We start from the raw sequence: 19,242 nt of genomic DNA on the forward strand, positions 1-19,242 counted from the left end.
TTTGCTGGTGGTATCTTGGGAATACCTTAGGCTTCTTTTTCCAAGGCTATATCTTTGTCAAGAGTCTCTCCCCAAAGAAAATAGCTGCTCTAGGCTTAAGACTCCAAAATAGGTTTATGTCTACACTAGAATTTTTTAAAATACCTACATCCTAATATCTCCCCAGTGATGGGTGAGGGAAAGGACTTTTAAAAATTAATATGCCAAAGAATTATTTGACATGAAACTCTGCCAACAAGAAGAAACTCCTCTTTTCTATAAAAAGCATTGCAACACAGCTTTTAGTCTTCAGAATATAACATCGCACAAATGACAAAAAAATATACATACACCGAAATCACATAACTTAAAAGCTTTTATTCTTCTCACACTTAGTGACCAGACTTCAGAACGGTTAAACTGGAATGCTTTCCTCCTTTTTCCTTACCATTCCCCTTTGATGAGAATATTACTTTCTCACCTGAGGAAATGGATACTTTTTTAAGAACTGAATTTTTAGCAAGTCAGAATGGTTGAGAAGGTCTGACTCAGTCACGTCCATGTCATGAAGGAAGGCCACATGGCCTTCTTTTGAAGGGCCTGGCCCAGAGGAATTTTTTCTTCTGCCTCCATTCCTATTCCCATTTTAAAAAGCTAGAACCCTTTAGAATCCTCTAGTTCTGAGTAATGTGACCAGTAGTGGTAAGGAAAATGGTAGATCAGCCCCTCCGGGTCTTGCCTCTGGGTTCTCCATCCTTGCCTCACTCATGGATTCTCAATACTGCAGGCCCTTTCATGGGACACATTAGCTTGGCAAATAATTGGCTCCATATACCACACACACACACACACACCTCTGTGTTGTGGTCTAACGTGTTTATGGAATTCTTCATGATGTGTAAAGTTCATCTCCAACCAGAAAGTTCATTGCTCACAGTTTCAAGCTTGAGCTTGGAGAGATTATCTCTAATTCTCCTGGGAACAGTGACATCATAACAATTGAACTGTGAAAACACAAGTGAGCACTGGTAAACTGAATGTCCGAGGGATGGAGCCTGATGACCGCCGAGCCTGTATTACAGCAAACACTGCATTTGTATGATTTGTAGGGACTTCCACATTGCAAATCATCCCTTCACAGCATGATCTGCATTCCTGTGAATGAAGATGCAGAGTGGAGGGGAAGGAAGTGTCAAGGAAAGGGTCAGCACATAACAAAAAAAATAAAAAGAACAAAACAGGGAGAGGAATAAGAAAGGAAAAAGAGAAAACCAAAAGTAAATTAAAAGAAGGCAGTTATTAGGTGATTCTGCCGCCCCCCCCAGTCCCCAAGAAAACACAAAATTGATTATGTAGCCTATTAATCAATCAAGTCCTGTTGTATTACTGCTGTCATTATTTGTATCATATTTCTGATTTATTGACCCTTGACAGGAGCCTGAGCAAGAGAACGGATGGGAAGGGACCAACAAGGAAACAAGCACCCTTATATTCAAGGGAGTTCACAATCTTGTAAATGTTTGGCAATAAAAGGCCTTTGAAACAAATGGGAGGAAGAGGCTTTTGTATTGTCTGTTGATTTGCTGAAATTATATTTGTTAGCAAAGAGTCATCCTCACTCCCAGACACTTATAGGTTAGCACTACAATTTAGTTGATTTATTATGGTTACAGATGTGGGGATGGCAGTTTGAAATTGAATCTAGGGGCAGCTAGGTGGCACAGTGGATAGAGCAGTGGCCCTGGAGTCAGGAGTACCTGAATTCAAATCCGGCCTCAGACACTTAACACTTACTGGCTGTGTGACCCTGGCAAGTCACTTAGCTCCAATTGCCTAACCAAAAAAAAAAAAAAAAAAAAAAAAAAGAAAAAAAAAATAATTTGAATCTAATACCTTCCTTTTTTGTTGAATTGTTTCAGTCATGTCCCACTCTTTGTGACACAATTCGGGATTTTCTTGGTAAAGATACTGGAATGGTTTGCCATTTCCTTCTCCAGCTCATTTTATAGATGAGGAGCTAAGGCAAACAATGTTAAGTGACTTGCCCAGGGTCAAACAGCTATTAAATGCCTGAAGCTGGATTTGAACTTATGACAGAGAAGGAAACTCAGATTCAGATAGGTTAACTGATTTGCCTTGATATGCTAAGGTCACATAGGTTATAGTGCAGTCCAGGATTGGAATCCAAGTCTTCTGATTCCAATACTAAAACTCTTTCCACTGCCCTTGTGTAACTAAGAGATCCATGCTTGGCCTTGTGCTATATAACTAACTTTTTAAAAAATCAATAACTTGGATAAAATCATAGTATCCTTTTCAGATCTTCAGATGACACAAAGTTTATAGGTACAGCTAACAGAATGGATGAGAAAGTCAGGATTTCAAAAGATTTTTAACATATTAGAATAGTGGGATGAATCTACTAAGCTGACATTTAATAGGACATTGGTATAAAAGATAAACCCTAAAATAATAAAACTGGAGGGGTAGCTGGGTGGTGCAGTGGATAAAGCACTGAGCTGTATTCAAGAAGACCTGAGTTCAAATTCAACCTCAGACACTTGACATTTACTAGCTGTGTGACCCTGGGCAAGTCACTTAACCCTCATTGTTCACCAAAAAAGAAAAAAAGAAAAAAAACTGGGAAGGATTGATTAGATATGAGGCAGATAGGACCTCACAGAGTATTGAGTCCAATCCCCACCTGCCTGAGAAGCCCCTTTTCAGCATCCTGAAGATCAGTTGTAGGAACTGGGGATGCTGTCTGGAATAAAGAAGACTTGTGGGAGTCAGGATAACTACCTTCAAGTAACAGCAGGGCCATTGCACAGATGAGGGACAGGAATTGGTCTTTGTGGTCCGAGAACATTATTCTGAGAAAGATATAGGGGCTTTAGTAGACTATAAGTTCAGTGTAAGTCAACAATGTGATATGGTAACCAAAGAAGTAACTGTGGTCTTGGACTACATTAAGGAGTCATAAAAACCAGAGTGAGAGAAGTCATAATTCACGTGTGTCCCATTAGCCATATTTTAGGAAGGACATTGGAAAGCTGGAGAGCAACCAGAGAGCAAGACCAAAGTAGTGAAAGGCCTTGAGGTCATGCCACAAAATTGGGAGAGTCCTGGTAGCCATTTTCTTTTTTTTTCTTTTTTTTTTTTTGCAGGGCAATGGGGGTTAAGTGACTTGCCCAGGGTCACACAGCTAGTAAGTGTCAAGTGTCTGAGGCCGAATTTGAACTCAGGTCCTCCTGAATCCAGGACCGGTGCTTTATCCACTGTGCCACCTAGCTGCCCCCTGGTAGCCATTTTCAAGGAACTGTAGTGCTACCTTGCGGGAAAGGAGCTAGACTGGTTGTTCTTTGTCCCAATGGGCAGAAATAGAGGCAATGGATGGAAACTGGAAAAGAGATGGATTTTGTTTCATTGTAAGGAAAAAACATTCTACTGATCAGAACTATATCAAAGTAGAATGGTCTGCCTTGGGTTTTCTCCTTACTAGAGGTCTTCAAGTGAAGGCTACGAGACTATTTGTCATAGGTGTGGAAGAAGGGATTCTCAATCAGGTAGGGGTTAGACGAGATGGCTTCTGAGGTCCTTTCTAGTTCAGGTTCTCTAACACAACTTCCTGTCCTCCGAATATACAACCAGTGTTCCTAAAATCAAGTCTACGCTCTATAAGACTAGTGGTCTTTTCCACTATATCGTTACATTTAAAATATGAAGAATCAAGAAAATGCCAAATATCTTTTCAAATTTTCCCCAAGTTTCTTGGTTATATATAGACTTCTATTTCTCTGTCTATACAGAACATTGGCCACAGAATGTTAGTGTACTAAGGTGCCTAAGAAATTAATTTCTTCATTATTAACAGATGAAAAGGCTGAGAAATGCAACTAAGTCAAAAGATTTCTCAAGGTCACAAAGATAATTAATGGCAGAGTTAGAACTAGACTCCAAATTTCCAGATTCCTGTTGTTCTTGTTTTTACAACACCATGATGCCTTTTCTAAAAAGAAAATGAGAAAGGTAGACGTTTACCCCTAACCTATTTATTCCATAAATAGAAAACAGGTCAGTTATCTAGACACATCTGTAAGATACCTATAATGAAGTACTTCAGACTTACCAATTTCTTTCAAGTTCTTTTTTTTTTAAATTAACCTCTCTCACAGAGCCAAGCTAAACAAAATTTCTTCTGGCAGAAAAGCATCATAAGAGACATCTCTGCCCTCTCTACTCCTCTGTTTTCCAAAACTGTTCATTCAATAATTATTGGCCAAGAATAGAGTTCCAGATCTGGAATTTGCAATAAAATTCTCTCAATGGATGGCTCAAACATCACTGTTAGACCACAAGGCCTCCAACCATTATCCTGGAGCTTTTGGGTCACAGATGTAAAACCAAATTATGGAAATTGTTTTTTCTCCATCAACATGAAATGGGAAAGGTAAGCTTCATTTCATCCCTAGTGCCTCTTTCATTCAAGTATCTCAAAGATATTTTCTTCCAAATTATAAAAACATTCAAACATATCACTTGCTCTCAACTTTCTTCCTACTGGAAAGAAATGACATGAATGTCTACTATAAGTAATAATAATTGCTAACATTTATAAAGCACTTTAAGATTTACAAAGTACTTTATAAATATCTCATTTGATCATCACAATAACCTTGTGCAGTAAGTGCTCTTATTACTCATTTTATAGATGAGAAATTTGAGTCTAAGGGAGGTTAACTAACTAGTTTTTGGTCACAGAGCTAGTAAGTATCTGAGGCAGCATTTGAACTCAGGTCTTTCTGACACCAAATCCAGCAACTCTATCTGCTACGTCAAGTGTCAAAGCTAAACCTAGCAGTATAGCAACTTTTGTTCCTATATCTTAACACACACACACACACACACACACACACACACACACACAAACACACACACACACAAGTCTTACTGTTTGTCCTCCATCTTGGTGGTGGTGACAGCCAACAAAATGGCATTCGCTCTTTGAAGCACATTTTTTGGTAACAGATGTACTCCTTCCATGGCTGGTGAAGTGATGAACCGTTAAACAGTACTGTGTATCTAAGCAGAAAGGCCAAGACAACTTTATTAGAGACTGAGGAGGAAGAGAGACAGGGAGAGGAGAGAGAGCAAGAGAGAGCGAACGAGAGAGAGAGACAGACAGACAGAAAGACAAAGAGGGGGAGAGAGAGAGACAGACAGACAGAAACAGAGACAGAACTTAAGTGGAAAAACATTGGATAGATAATTTGGCTTTCAGGTAACTGGGTTTGAATTGACTAACATTTTGTCTAAAACAAAAAATAGCCTGGCTTTTTGTTAGCAGGGCAGAAATGCAATCACTTCAAATTGTATACCAATATAATATCATTAACTGCGTGGTCCATTCATCAAGCATTTATTCTAATTTTCCAGTATATTATAATCCCTTCATCTTGTTTTGATTATTCCTCTTCAATGGATTTTCCTTTTTCTTCCTCTCAGGCAGCTCTCACTTCTCTCTCCCTGCTTTTCTTCCCATATTTATTTATTTCACTCTGGATTTTTCTATCCAGAATCCTCCTTTCACATGTAAGCCTTCACACCCTTTAGAGTCTCTCTCTTACAGCATTCTCTAGGGTACTCCAAGATGCCTCTCCTGGCTAGGGATACCAAAAGGGCAGAGATAGAACCAGTGGAGGATCAGTATCTCTGCAAAAAGTCCAGACTTCTCTTTGTTTTGTTTTTGTTTTTTGAGGGGCAATGAGGGTTAAGTGACTTGCCCAGGGTCACACAGCTATCAAGTGTCAAGTGTCTGAGGCCAGATTTGAGCTCAGGTCCTCCTGAATCCAGGGCCAGTGCTCTATCCACTGCTCCACCTAGCTGCCCCTATACCCTTTGTTTTGAAGAGATAGAAATAAAGTTCAAATTTATCTAAGATTTTTTAAAATCGCTTCCAAAGGGAGATCAGCCTAATGAAACAACTAAATATTGTCTCATAAACAAGAAAAAAAAAAAAGATGGAAAACTGGTAACAATGCATGCTTAGGCAAGATGATGTGTATGCTGAAGCCAGCTAAAATTTCATAGTCACAAAGTTCACTTAAATGAAACAATAAACATCATTCAAGTCATATCCTGTCACATCCAATCCCATTATTCCTAAAGTACACAAACTAAAGACGTGTAATGGCTAAAAGGGACTAATTATTGTACAAGATACAGTGATGACAAAGAATAATAATTAAGGAACAATATTTCCTGAATGTAAAAGAAAGGTAAGAAATTATATCATTAGTAATAAATCCAGGTTATTAGCATCTTTGGAGCCTGGATGATTATGCAGTCATTCAATTTTTCTAACCAGCTCAATCCCAGAAACAGACAAGTTTCAACACTAGCATCAGCAATCAAAATGAAAGCCAGAGTCTCCCTTTTGATCACATAAGGGGAGAACATATTGAATATGGGGTGCCATTTTAAAATTTAGAAATAGCAAAGAACATCCCAGTTAAAAATGGCTTCACTTAATGTATGACAAAATGGATTAAAAATTCACAGACCAAGCAAAAAGCAATTCCTGGATCAACTCCAAAAGGGGAAAAAAAATGTCTATGAGGATAGACATTAATGCCCTCCACTTTCCTACTTCCCTAAAGCATGTTCAAGGTTAAGAGGGGACATCTAAAATGCATTACTCAATAGAAGACATCCATCCATGGCACGAATCACAAAGGATAGGAATCAAGCAGCAGTAGAAACCTTAGTTTCAAAGTTGGCTGGAAAGTAAATAAAACCTTAAGTAGATTAGAGGTTATGTTCAGGGTCTTCCTCTCCTTCACTAATTCTTTTGTGAAGGCAAAGTAGGTCATGTTTTACCTCAATTCTCACCCAACCTTTAACTACTGAATGCGTGTTGCCTCAGACAAACTGAGGCCTGGGAAAGACCTTATTTTTAGAAAGGCCAAGGTCTTCCACTGCATCCTGAACCATCACCAGTCATCCTGACCTATGGCTTGCCACTGGATTCTGATGACTCTGGAGAAGAGATCGAGGCCAGTGACTTTACACAGCCATGCCTCACTTCAATTCAATTCACTTGCAAGTCAAGACATCACCCATCTGATGTCATTGGTCCTCTTTGAGAACAAGCAACGACAATGAAAAATGGGGACACTGGCTTAAAAAAGATGTCATAATAAATCTATACAGGACTTTTAAAGCAATTCAAGTTAAAGTATTGTTAGACATTACCAGGGCAGCTAGGTGGTGCAGTGGATAGAGCACCAGCCCTGGATTCAGGAGTACCTGAGTTCAAATCCGGCCTCAGACACTTGACACTTCCTAGCTGTGTGACCCTGGGCAAGTCACTTAACCCCAATTGCCTCACCAAAAAAAAAAAAAAAAAAGACATTACCAACTTTTTTTTTTTTTTTTCAATTTCACCAATACTTGAGTTGCAACCTGTGACAGGAGCAGTATTTCCCAGGGCTCTTCCTCATATACTCCACTAGGTTTTTCTAAGGCCTTTTTCCATGCAGGGAAAGCTCAGGTTGTTGAAATAGCTTCCTGATGGACTAGATACCAGAAAATCATTGTACAAGGAGTCACTTGGCTCTTCCTCGTGGAGTCTGACAACCAGCCATTATAGACAACACAGAGTCACGGAAGCTGTGACCAGCAGAACCATTAATGTCTGCTTGCTGAACATACTTTCCTTGCTCTGAATAGCTTGCCCATGCTATAGCCAAATAGACCTCCTTTTGTGAAAATGCCATCCATGAAACCAGAAAAAGGTGTGCTTTGATGTGTTGAAGTCAACAAAGGGGGGGGGGGATATTTTTCTTATTCCTAAAAGACATTTTTGCCCCTTTCTCTAGTTTTGGAAGCCTAAGAACAATTAATCCTGCATTCTATAAATTACTAGTTTCCTTATATTTCTGTTTTGTTTTTGTTTGGTTGGTTTTTTTGTGGAGCAATGAGGGTTAAGTGACTTGCCCAGGGTCACACAGCTAGTAAGTGTCAAGTGTCTGAGGCTGGATTTGAACTCAGGTCCTCCTGAATCCAGGGTCAGTGCTTTATCCACTGCACCACCTAGTTGCCCCCTTCCTTACATTTCTAATCATAAGATTCCATTCCTACAATATTGGGACTCTGTTCTTCTCCTACTCAAAAAGCTTCTTTGGCTCATTATTGCCTCTAAGATAGAATAAGAACTCCTCTGTTTGGTATATTAAACCCTTCATATTTGGCTCCAGCCTTCCTTTCTAGGCCTATGTCATATTTTTGTTATTGAGGTTTAGTTGTTTTTCAGTCATTTCTAACTCTGCACAGCCCCATTTGGTGTTTTCTTGGCAAAGATACTGGAGTGGTTTGCCAGTTCCTTCTCCAGCTCATTTTCCAGATGAAAAAAAAAACTGAGGTAAACAGGGTAAAGTGACTTGCCCAAGCTCACACAGCTATTAAGTGTCTGAAGTCATATTTGAACTCAGGCCTTCCTGGCTCCAGGGCTGGCACTCTATCCACTGTGCCACCTAGCTGTATCTCCTAAAAAGTAGAGAAACCGTATAATTTATTTAGGTAGTAGTTATGTCTGATATGGTAGAGTTAGCACCAAATCTTTCTGAAGTGACTAAACCATATAGGTTATCAGTTTTGTATGTGTGTTTCTTCTAACAAATACCCCTTACTAAATCCTTCATTAGGGGCACTAGCTGGAAACTGGGCCTAAGCCAGTTTACAAGCTCACTGGATACATTGTTCTTGCATTGCATACCTAGAGGACATCAGCCTGTTGGTATGTTAATCTCATTAAGCTCAAAGTCTATGCCATGGGTGAGTCAAGAAAAATCTAAGTGAAATGAGATCATCAAAGAGTATCTTCCAAACTCCAGCACACTTACTTTGTGGACACCATTTATCTTCTGCCCATCTGTTACAGTTATAATTATCCCCGGCATTTTCACAGGTAAAACATTTGAAGCTGTTTGGAAACGGTGTGGCTTTAAAGAAATTTGAAAGGTTAGATCAGACTGAGGAAAAGAAAATATCTTAAGCATTAGACAAGACAGGAGATATCTTTAGCTCAACTGACAGTCAGCTATATCCATAGTTAAATCTCTTCATAAATAGATATTGGGAAACAAGACAAAACTCCCTTGCTTTGAACTATAAGGCCTATTTTTACTGCTTGTGACTGAAGTAAAGAGACCAGTGCTTCAAGTCACCGATGGAAATTGGGCTTATTGTTTTATAATCATAATGATACTTTGTAGTTGTGAAGCTTGATAGTACATGATTTGACTAAATCTATATATTTTGTGAGCCATACCTGAGGAGATTTTTTTCCCAGTTGCTCTTATATTTGCATTTAAGATATTTTTATTTGTTCATGCTTTATGGTGATGGCATTATACTTTGGCTAGGAATTTTATATGCACCATTATGTAATAGAGAGTCAGCAAGGAAGAATAAATATAGCACAAATCTTGCAGTCAGAAACACTTGGATTCAAGTCCCATCTCTGACATATGTCAACAAGTCAACAGGCATTTATTAAGTGATTACTATGTGCCAGGCTGTGTGACCGTGGGCCATTTACTTAATTTCCCTGTGTACTAGAGACAACCCTCAAAGTCTATAAATCATAGACAAGCTGCTGATCTCCTTCTCCTCCTTTGGAGGTAGTTTAATGGGGGAATATAACATGGCATAGCATTACTATACTAGGCTGAACCCCAGAATTATTATTTTTTTTAAATTTCTTGATCAGAGATAAAAAAAAAGAAAAATGTCTACCCAGAGTCAGGGATAAACTGGAATCAGAATAGCTGGTCAAAAGCCAAAAGGTCAGAGGCCAAATGGTAAATGTCAGAGGTGGGATTTGAACCCTGTTCTTTTCACTCCTTTCATAAAAGAGGATAGTTCTCTAGGTAAAAAAGCATTACCAAATGTTGAAAGTCAAAGTCCTGAGGGCAAAACCCCCCCCCCAACACCTTAGATAGATACATTTTTTAGTTTTGCTTAGATGTAAAAGCTGTCCAGCTGAATTTGCCAAAGACCTAAGTATTGTGAGAACCTGTACTTTTAGCATTTCATGGCTTTTACATCCTAGAATAAGCCTTTAGGGCAAAAGCTATACTTTGACATTGCCTTATATAATTAAGCTCCCTGGACCTTGGAGTTATCACATTTTAAATTGGCCATTAATAACCCTCCTGAGTTTATGCAGAGAGATGTACACTTGCTGTCTCACATGTCCTCAAGGAAAGAAAATCAAAGTTAGGACAAAGCAATGGGTTACAAAGCATCCAGGCAGGAAATCAGGCAGCTCTCATCAGGCTCACATGATGAAATGGTTGTTTAGAATTCTCTTTTTTCAATAAATACAACATTGAGGATATGGATTTGAAGACTAAATTGTTCCTCAGATCTAGTCACGTTCTGTCTTCTGCAATAGAACCCGAGTTCATAGCTGCGATCAGACTTTGGCTTTTAAAGAGGCCAAAAGAAAGCATTCTGGAGGCTGAGCCATATTTAGACAAAGTGTTTCTGAGCGACTGAGGAAAGCTGCACATAGGCGTGTGTGTGCGCATGCACGCACGCACACACACACACATATACACGTATAAATAAAACCACTATTTCCCCTAGAATGAGCTCCATAACAAGTTGTCATTTACTTATTTGGAAGCTGAATATTAATGGTGCTCTCTGTATCTATTGCTGGTGATGATTTGCTACAATATTAATGCAGATGTAGAAAATATAACCCTCCAAAATTCCCAAGTAGTTATTCATTTTCAAAAATGCTAATCTGGCCATTTGGGGAAATTAGTAGGGTATCAATTATGCAGAAACTTTTGCAAGCTAAGAGGTTTTTTTTTTTCACTCTCTCCCTCTCTCTCTCCTATACTTTATGAACCTCTATGTAAGATACTTCTGCAATGCAGAGGTCAATAAGAGCCCTGCAATATTTCTCATCTAAACCATGGAGAAATAGGAGAATCAAAGGACGAGATAAAGAGACAATGCTTAAATATACTTGAAAATGAAGAAGGAGGGTGATCCTAAGACAAACATAGCACTCCAAAGTGCTGAGAAATTAAGACAGTGACTCCGTCCTGGTGGTTGCCAAACCGCAGACAATGATGAACACCTGCCTTAGTCTGTGCAGGACCCAAACATACCCAGAAGAAGGCAGAGCTATGAACTGCTGGAAGAGATGTCAAAAAGGATCGCTGACTAGGCAGATGCACCTGGGTGCCAACCAGCTACTTACGATCAAGAGGGGGTCTCACACTGTAGAAGTTGATGTTCTTGGCCAAAGCCCAGTTTTCAGAGAAGATGAAGATCTGAAGACAAGCTACCGCTAACCCAGGACCGAGGGGCAACATGCTGCCTTGATGCACTGAAAAGTCCCAACCTCATAAACCTAGAAAGAAAAAAGAGAGTCATATCACCTGGAGAACACAAAAGAGAAATGGGAGAACTACATTAAGCGTCTGGTTTACAGCCCATTTATTCAAAGGTAGCAAATGTTTTTCTTGCTAGAACCTGGGAACATGCCGAGATCCATCCTGATCCTAGGAAAGTTAAGCAGTTACTGCCTTCTACTGGTCAGGCTCAGCCACTAGACTAAAATCTCAGTTTCTGCACGGTGCACAATGGACTCTTTTGTTCACAAAGGAAAACCAGTAGGCACATGCATGAAAATACCAAGTACCTGCACTGACCAAGGACATCATGCTTGATTACCAGGAAACTCATTGGCCCATTAGGTTGAACACAATCCTAAACCCTTCCTGGTCTCCTTAACTGCTAGTGCCTTTCCCTCAAAATGATCTTGAATCTATTTTATGCTTACCTACACCTGTACATGCTATCCCCAGCTGTCTTCCAGACCATAAGCTCCCTGAGAGCAAGGGATATTTTGTTTTTGTCTTCATGTCCAGCCTCTGACACTTAGTTGTGTGACCCTGGGCAAGTCACTTAACCCTCTTTGCCTCGGTTTCTCATTTATTATGTAAAATGAGCTGGAGAAGGAAATGACAAACCACTCCAGTATCTTTGCCAAGAAAACCAAATGGGGTCACAAAGAGTAGGACATGACTGAAATGGCTCAGTAACAACAATCCCTAGCATCTAGTATATATATATAGTATATATCCCTAGCATATAGTAGATGCTTAATAAATACTTGTGGGTTGATTGATATAAATTGCAAATAAAGAAGGAGGTGTTGTGGGAGGGGGGAAGGTGAGCCACAGATAGGAGGACGCAGTCTGAGTGAGACTTAAGAGATGGAAGTGTGAGGATTAGTGACAACAGGAGAAGAGGCTACAATGGAAGCATAGAGCTTCCATTCCAAACGTCAGTTGTTTCATAATTCTTTTTTTTTTTTTCCAGGGCAATGGGGTTAAGTGATTTGCCCAGGGTCACACAGCTAGTAAGTGTCAAGTGTCTGAGGCCGGATTTGAACTCAGGTACTCCTGAATCCAGGGCCAGTGCTTTATCCATTGTGCCACCTAACCGCCCCCTCTTTTTTTTTTCTAATGGCTAAACTTGCCCCAAAGATCAGGAGGGAGGAGCTTAACATCCTCAGAGAGGTCTCAAGGTCTCCTCAACTCCCTTTGGAAAGCAGGGTCCAAAGGAAAAGAGAGACCATAGCTCCACCCACTCCATTAACTTGCTCTGTAGAGCCTAGGCTGATGCACCTCTAAGTCGATTGTAAGAAAGTACAAGCCTCATTGCACAGGAGAATCAATCATTCTCCTGGATAATACTTTGTAGAAAGAAGGAGGAATGATGAAGCTCTGGATGAAGAATGTGTATATATGTTAAACTTGGGTAAGAGACAACTCCTATCACTGATACTACCATTGGCCAACTTGAACACCCCTGAAAAGCTGGAAGTGACTTCTTAGGTGTTGAAGTCTAAAGTCCTGGCTTCAAATCCCAACACTGCCACATCAGAGAGCATCCATATGTGAGGCCATTCTAATTTTGGACAATTATAAATTTTCTTTTACATCAAGCTTAAATCTGCCCTCTCTCTGTGGCTTTAAGTAAATGGGAACACAATTAAAAAGATAGCATCAACACATCACATTATAGCTACTAGGTTAGTGAATGTCTGATGTACACTTTAAATCCTTCACCAGGTATCTACATTTGAAAAGTTAAATCAACAAGCAAATTTGATGGTCTGAATTTCATAGGATTATAAATCTAGATGTTGAAGAGACCTCAGAGGCTGCTTAGGGAAAGGGAATGTCAGATACTGGGCTAAGCACTTTACAAATATAATCTCATCTATGTAATCTTCACAACAACTCTTTGAGGTAGGTGCTGTCATCTCCATTTTATAGTTGAGGAAACGGAAGCAAACAGAGGTTAAGTGACTTGCTCAGGGTCACAGAGCTAGTAAATATCTAAGGCTAGATTTGAACTCATCTTTCTGTCTCCAAGCTTTATCCATTGCAACACCTGGATTTTATCCCCTCAGTTAAGTTACTAAGGCCCATAAAGTAGAAGTCATTTACCTCAGGTCAAAGAGTAACAGGTGAGATCTAAACACAGATCTCCTGGTCCTCTGACTCCAGAACAAGTGTTCTGCCCACTGTGTCACACTACCTTGGGACAGATAGTCTGTCCATTTTCAGTACCGGATTACTATGGGATTTTGGACAAGGGAAAATGCTATTTTCTAGGACCACAGTATTTAGAGGAGGAGAAGACCTTCCACAGAAACAATCTAGTTCTGGAGCTCTCCATTCTGAATGTGTGTTATCGACTCCTCTGGCAATTTGGTGAAACCTGTGGACCCATTCTGTGAAGTCAAGTCAACAAGCATTTGTTAAGTACCTACTATGTGCCAGGCACTGTGCTAAATTCTGGGGATACAAAGAAAGGCCAATGCATTCCTCACTCTCAAGGAGCTCATCATCTAATCGGGGAGACAATATGCAAATAACTATGAGCAAGCAAGATGACCTTATGGAAAGGAGCTAGTACTAAAGGGGAAGAGGAAAGGCTTCTTGCACAAGGGAGAATTTTAGCTGTGACATGAAGGAATGCGGAGAAGTCAAGAGGTGGACGTGAGAAGGAAGGGCATTCCAGACACAAAGGACTGAGTCTAGAGATGGGATATTCTGTGCAAGGAACAGCAAAGAGGCCAGTGTTGCTGGACCAGAGTGTATGTGAAGGAGAGTCAAGTATAACTCGGAAGGGACCGGATTATAAAAGGCTTTTAAGAGCTAGAGTATTTTCTATTTGATCCCAGATGTGAGAGGGAGCTCCCGGAGCATTAATGAATAGGGGGGGGTGAGAAAGAGTGAGGAGTCAAAGATGGCACCAAGGTTGCAGGTCTGGGTGACTAGGATGATCGTGGTGTCTTCAACAGCAACAAGAAATTTAGGAGGAAAGGATTGAAGGGGGAAAATAATAAGTTCAGTCTTGGACACATTGAGTTTACAATGTTTACAGCAGAGTTGTCAGACATGACAGTCACAAATGCAGCCTGAACTAGATTTAAACGGGAAATATTTAACAAAATAAACAAAAAATACAATGAAGCACAGATAATATTACATTTTAAGACTAAATCAAAATGTGATTCACAGAGATCTTTATGTTTGGATTAGTGGCCTCTGGTTCTATTTGAGTTTGACCCTGAAAAAAATTATTATTTTGCTATTATGTTAATAATCAATTATTAAATGAGGATCCAGGCATTTCTCCCTTTATTTCCTCATTTTAAGCCCTAGTCCCTACAAAAAGTCAGTCTCTGAAAGATGACTGATTGATGAGATTGCCCTAAGCCATTTTAGGCCTGACCTCACCGAATTAGGAGAGCTTATTTCTGTTCAGAGTGTAAACAGAATCCAGTCTGGGTGAGTTCTTGCCCCAAGGAGAACAATCTCTGTACTTGTACCCCTCCATTAGAATTTAGGGTGGCCCAGCTTATGGAAGAGAAAAACAACCAGAGTGGTCTCAACGGAGATTCCCTTTCCAGATTGCTGGAGGCAGCTGAGTCTCCTGATCAAGCCACATTCTCAGCAGGAGGAATTAAGAACTCCTAGCCCATCTCCTTATTAAATGTCCACCAATCAGAGTTGACTTTCACTTCTCAGGGGCCTTCTCTTTTACAAATGAAAAAAAGCATTTTAAAGCATTCAGTGTCTCCATGGGGGGCTTTAGTTTTCTGAGAGAAATCACTGATCATCAATTTACCAATTATTATCTAGCTTAATTAACAAATTGATTATTAATTACTCGGAAACTCTGTCTCTTGGGGTTTTTCATTCATCACAACACTACTGGTCTATGGTACATCTAATGTGAGATGTCCAATAGGCAGTTAGAGTTGTGAGAATAAAGTTTCTAAAAATAAATAAACAAAAAATAAAACAAACAAAAAATAAATAGGATTACAAAGGAAACTAAGTTTATTGAAATAAAGATGTAATTTTTTTCCCTCCAAGTTCCTTGAGCCACTGAAATCTGCCCACAGACCCCTTGTGGTTCTGTGGACCCCAGGTTAAGAACTCCTAATCTAGTTCAACCTAATAAACTTAATAATGAAATTTAAGGCTCGTAGAGATTCAGAAACTTGCCTGATGACACAAAGGCAGTAAATGGCAGACGTGGGATTGACATCCCTGACCTCTGATTTCAAATCTTGTTCTCTGTTACATTAGTAAAGCACCAAACCAAGAAGGAAGGCAGTGTGGTCTGGTGGGAAAGCACAACAGATATAGAATTTGAGATCCCAGGTTCAAATCTTACTTTTGCCCCTCCAAAGTGACCTGTGTGACTTGGTCAAGTTACCTATCATCTCTGGGCCTCATTTTCCTCGTCTGTAAAATGAGGGGGTTGGATTAGAAGACTTCCATTGTTCCTTGGAGAATGACATTATCAAGATGATTTGAATTGCGGATTTATGAGCAGTACCATTAGTGATATTTTTCCTGTTAAGGGATAAAATTCTAGCTAAACTGTCTAAAATATCTAATGAGTTGTCGCCAATAAATTATAAGCTTTAGCAAGAGTTAGGCTTTTAAGCATTTATTAAGGAGAATAAGAATTTGGTAAAGAGAGAGAGAAAGGCCTACATTCACCTATTAAAGGGAGAGCACATTTCTAGCTCCGCTCTCCACCACAGTCCAAAGGAAAGAGAGCGAGACAGAGCGCCAGTTTCTTCCTTCTTCCTCCCACTAGCCAACGTTACTTCCTGCCGCCAAAGAAAAGACTCCTGGTCTTGCCCTTGAAGACCTTCACTTCATGGGCGGAACTCTTCTACAGTAAGTCTCCAGCAGGTGGCGTCATTCCAATCATTACATTCCTAAGTATACGATGTATCTTGAATTATCAGCTCATGACCGTATCAAGCCGCCACAACTACCAAGACATTTTTTTTTTCAAATAAGCTTTTGTAGCCAAAAATGATTTGTCACGTATGATACCTGTAAAATGAGAGGGATGGACCAGATGACCTCTGAAGCCCTTTCCAGCTCTTCATCTATGACTCCATCAAAACCTGCATCTATACTAAATGCAAACATATGAAGCAGCAAATAGATCTTTTCTATTCTTTCAATCTAAATATTAACTGATTGCTATGGGGGGGGTGAGGTTTTTTTTTTACACAAATATGTCTAGTTTTGGTTTACCCAGATAGCATTTTCAGCTTTGGAGAATGTTAACTAAGCAACTCATTTATCTTCATGTCAAGCCTCCTCTTCCTGGGCCCTGGGAATTTATGAGCTTACTCCTCAGTGCACAGACCTGATTGGGGGGGGGTCCATTGTTTTATTTGCTACAATGAGAATGCTTAATGAAATTAAAGAGTCATATTAATGACACTGAAGTTGGATGAATAGCTGTGGTGCTTAGAAATTATTTTTTCATTTAGACTTGGTTTGGAAAATTACACACTACTAGCTAGTGTTTAAATAGCACTTTAAAGTTTGTGAAACCCTTTATATGGCTAATACATATGTATGTAAGCTAGAATTTATATAGCTTCTATTTTGTGCCAGGTACTTTGCTAAACACTTTACAAATATTATCTCATTTGATCCCCACAACATCCCTGGGAGGTAGGTTCTTTGATTACTCTCATTTTACAGATGAGGAAACTGAGGTGGAGAGAACTTAAGTGACATGCTGAGTATCACATAGCTAGCAACTATCTGAGGTGAGATTTAAATGTGGCTTTTCCTGATTCCAAACACTTCTCTATCTACTACATCAACTAGTCTTGCTACATTTATTGAACTGTTCTAAGCAGTGGGAAGTAGATTGCCATAACTTAGTCCCTTTCATATTTCCTTTGAGATTGAATTATATTAAATCAAGTTTGACAAGGCAACTTTTTGTTGTTATTTGTCCTTCATTCTCAAAGAGGAAATGACATCAGGAGGAGATGTGATGACTTGCAGTAAATTGGATTTAAGTGAGGGAGGGCTGTGCAAAGTCACAAACCTCACTCTCTCCTCCAGAGTCTCTGGGTCCAGTGGCAAGACATTTATCAGGACAAATGGAGATGGCCCCGGATTTTTAAGGCAATTGAGGTCAAGTGATTTGCCCAAGGTCACACAGCTAGGAAGTATCTGAGGTGAGATTTGAACTCAGGTTCTCCCAACTTCAGGATCAGTGCTCTAGTTGCTGTATCACCTAGCTGCCGATAAGGCAACTTATAGTATACTCCAGTGAAGTACCACTCAGCAACAAAAGCTCTTAATCACACCGGGCTATGCAACCCCATGTACAAAGAGATATGAACTCTCCTCTGATCCCACCCTCCTCAGACCTCACATTTTATGGTTTGCTTTACAAACCTCAGGGGGAAAAAAAAACCTTTCCAATTTTGCAAGTGCTTTCATATTATCTCATTTGATTCTCACAATAACACTACAAGATAGGCAGAGTAGATAGTATTATTTATATTTTTACAGTTCAGGAAACAGTAGTGGAGGGTGATGGTAAGATTTATCCAATGTTGGGAGCAGCTAGATGGTGCAGTGGATAAAGCACTGGCCTTGGATTCAGGAGGACCTGAGTTCAAATCCAGCCTCAGACACTTGACATTTACTAGCTGTGTGACCCTGGGCAAGTCACTTAACCCTCATTGCCCTGCCCCCCCCCCCCAAAAAATTATCCAGTAGCCCATTTAGTAAGGTACAGAACTAGCAATACAATCCATGTCTTTTTTTAGTCCTAATCCAGTTCTCTTTGTACTAAAATTTGTCCAAATATTTAGAACAAGCATTTTCCAAAGATTTTCTACACTGTATCAACCATAACTAACTTAAGCCGTCTCTCACTTATTGCACATTATAAGAACCACATCACTTTGTAAACTGTACTCTCTTTCTACCATATATTTTATAGGTGCTTTATAAACACTTGTTTATTGATTATTCCTATTTCTACATTGGGGGCCAAGCAGAACCAAGTCTTATTCCACAAGGTGGCCTTTGCAATATTTGAAGACAGCAATACTGGTGCTATTGAGTCCTCTCTTCTCTAGATTAAACACCCCTAATTCCTTGAACGGATCTCTGTTCAGCAGGATTTGGGGTTCTCTCACTAGGCTGGCTGTGTTCCAGTTTGTTGGCATGTTTCACTTACCTATGGCACTCAGAACTGAACATAATAATGAATATGAGGTCTAACCAGGGCAGAGTCCAGCAGGACCACTGACTTCCTCATCCTGAACACTGTCCTTCAATGATACTACCTAAGTTCACTCAGACTTTTTTGGCTTATAGGTCCCATGTGGCTAGAGTTGTAGCATATATTGAGAGCTTACCTCTCAGCCAAAAGATAGAATATGTGCTACAACTCTAGCCAAGTGTAAGGTATTCTGTCCATCTCTATTAAATTTTATATGATGAGATATGGCCTATTATACTTGCCTGCTAAGCCTTTTTTGGATCCTTATACTGTCGCCTACCATGTTAACTATCTCTCTTAGCTTTATATTATCCATAAATGTAATAAGCATGCCAATTATGTCATCACCTACATTGACTAAGTGTACAATTTTATTCAGTTGGTCAATATTCATTTATTAAGTGCCTACTATGTGCCAGGCACTGTGCTAAGTACTGGGGATACACATACAAAAAAGATAACTCCTGTCCTTAAGGAGCCGATAATCTCATAGGAAGAGTCAATATGCAAAAGGAAAATGAAAAGCATTGGGAAATACTTGATGTTAGGTCCTGGTCAAAAAGTCAGTCAGAGAAATACTAA

At 39.6% G+C, this 19,242-nt stretch overlaps 1 protein-coding gene across 4 annotated transcripts in view; it reads right to left on the reverse strand.

Annotated features, from left to right (window-relative positions):
- Positions 1-345: 345 nt before the first annotated feature.
- The window catches only part of LYPD6B (LY6/PLAUR domain containing 6B), a 244,652-nt gene continuing 225,755 nt past the window's right edge, over positions 346-19,242 (reverse strand). For all 4 annotated transcript variants that reach the window (XM_043995441.1, XM_043995440.1, XM_043995442.1 and 1 more), the window contains 4 exons: positions 11,261-11,413; positions 8,883-8,981; positions 4,931-5,061; positions 346-1,134 (listed from right to left, as the gene is read on the reverse strand). In XM_043995441.1, coding sequence (XP_043851376.1) covers positions 970-1,134; positions 4,931-5,061; positions 8,883-8,981; positions 11,261-11,375 — 510 coding nt within the window. In that variant the 5' untranslated portion in view covers positions 11,376-11,413 and the 3' untranslated portion in view covers positions 346-969. The remainder of the gene's footprint in view (positions 1,135-4,930; positions 5,062-8,882; positions 8,982-11,260; positions 11,414-19,242) is intronic.

This window comes from Dromiciops gliroides, chromosome 3 (genome assembly GCF_019393635.1).
Source record: "Dromiciops gliroides isolate mDroGli1 chromosome 3, mDroGli1.pri, whole genome shotgun sequence".
NCBI classification, from domain to species: Eukaryota; Metazoa; Chordata; class Mammalia; order Microbiotheria; family Microbiotheriidae; genus Dromiciops; species Dromiciops gliroides.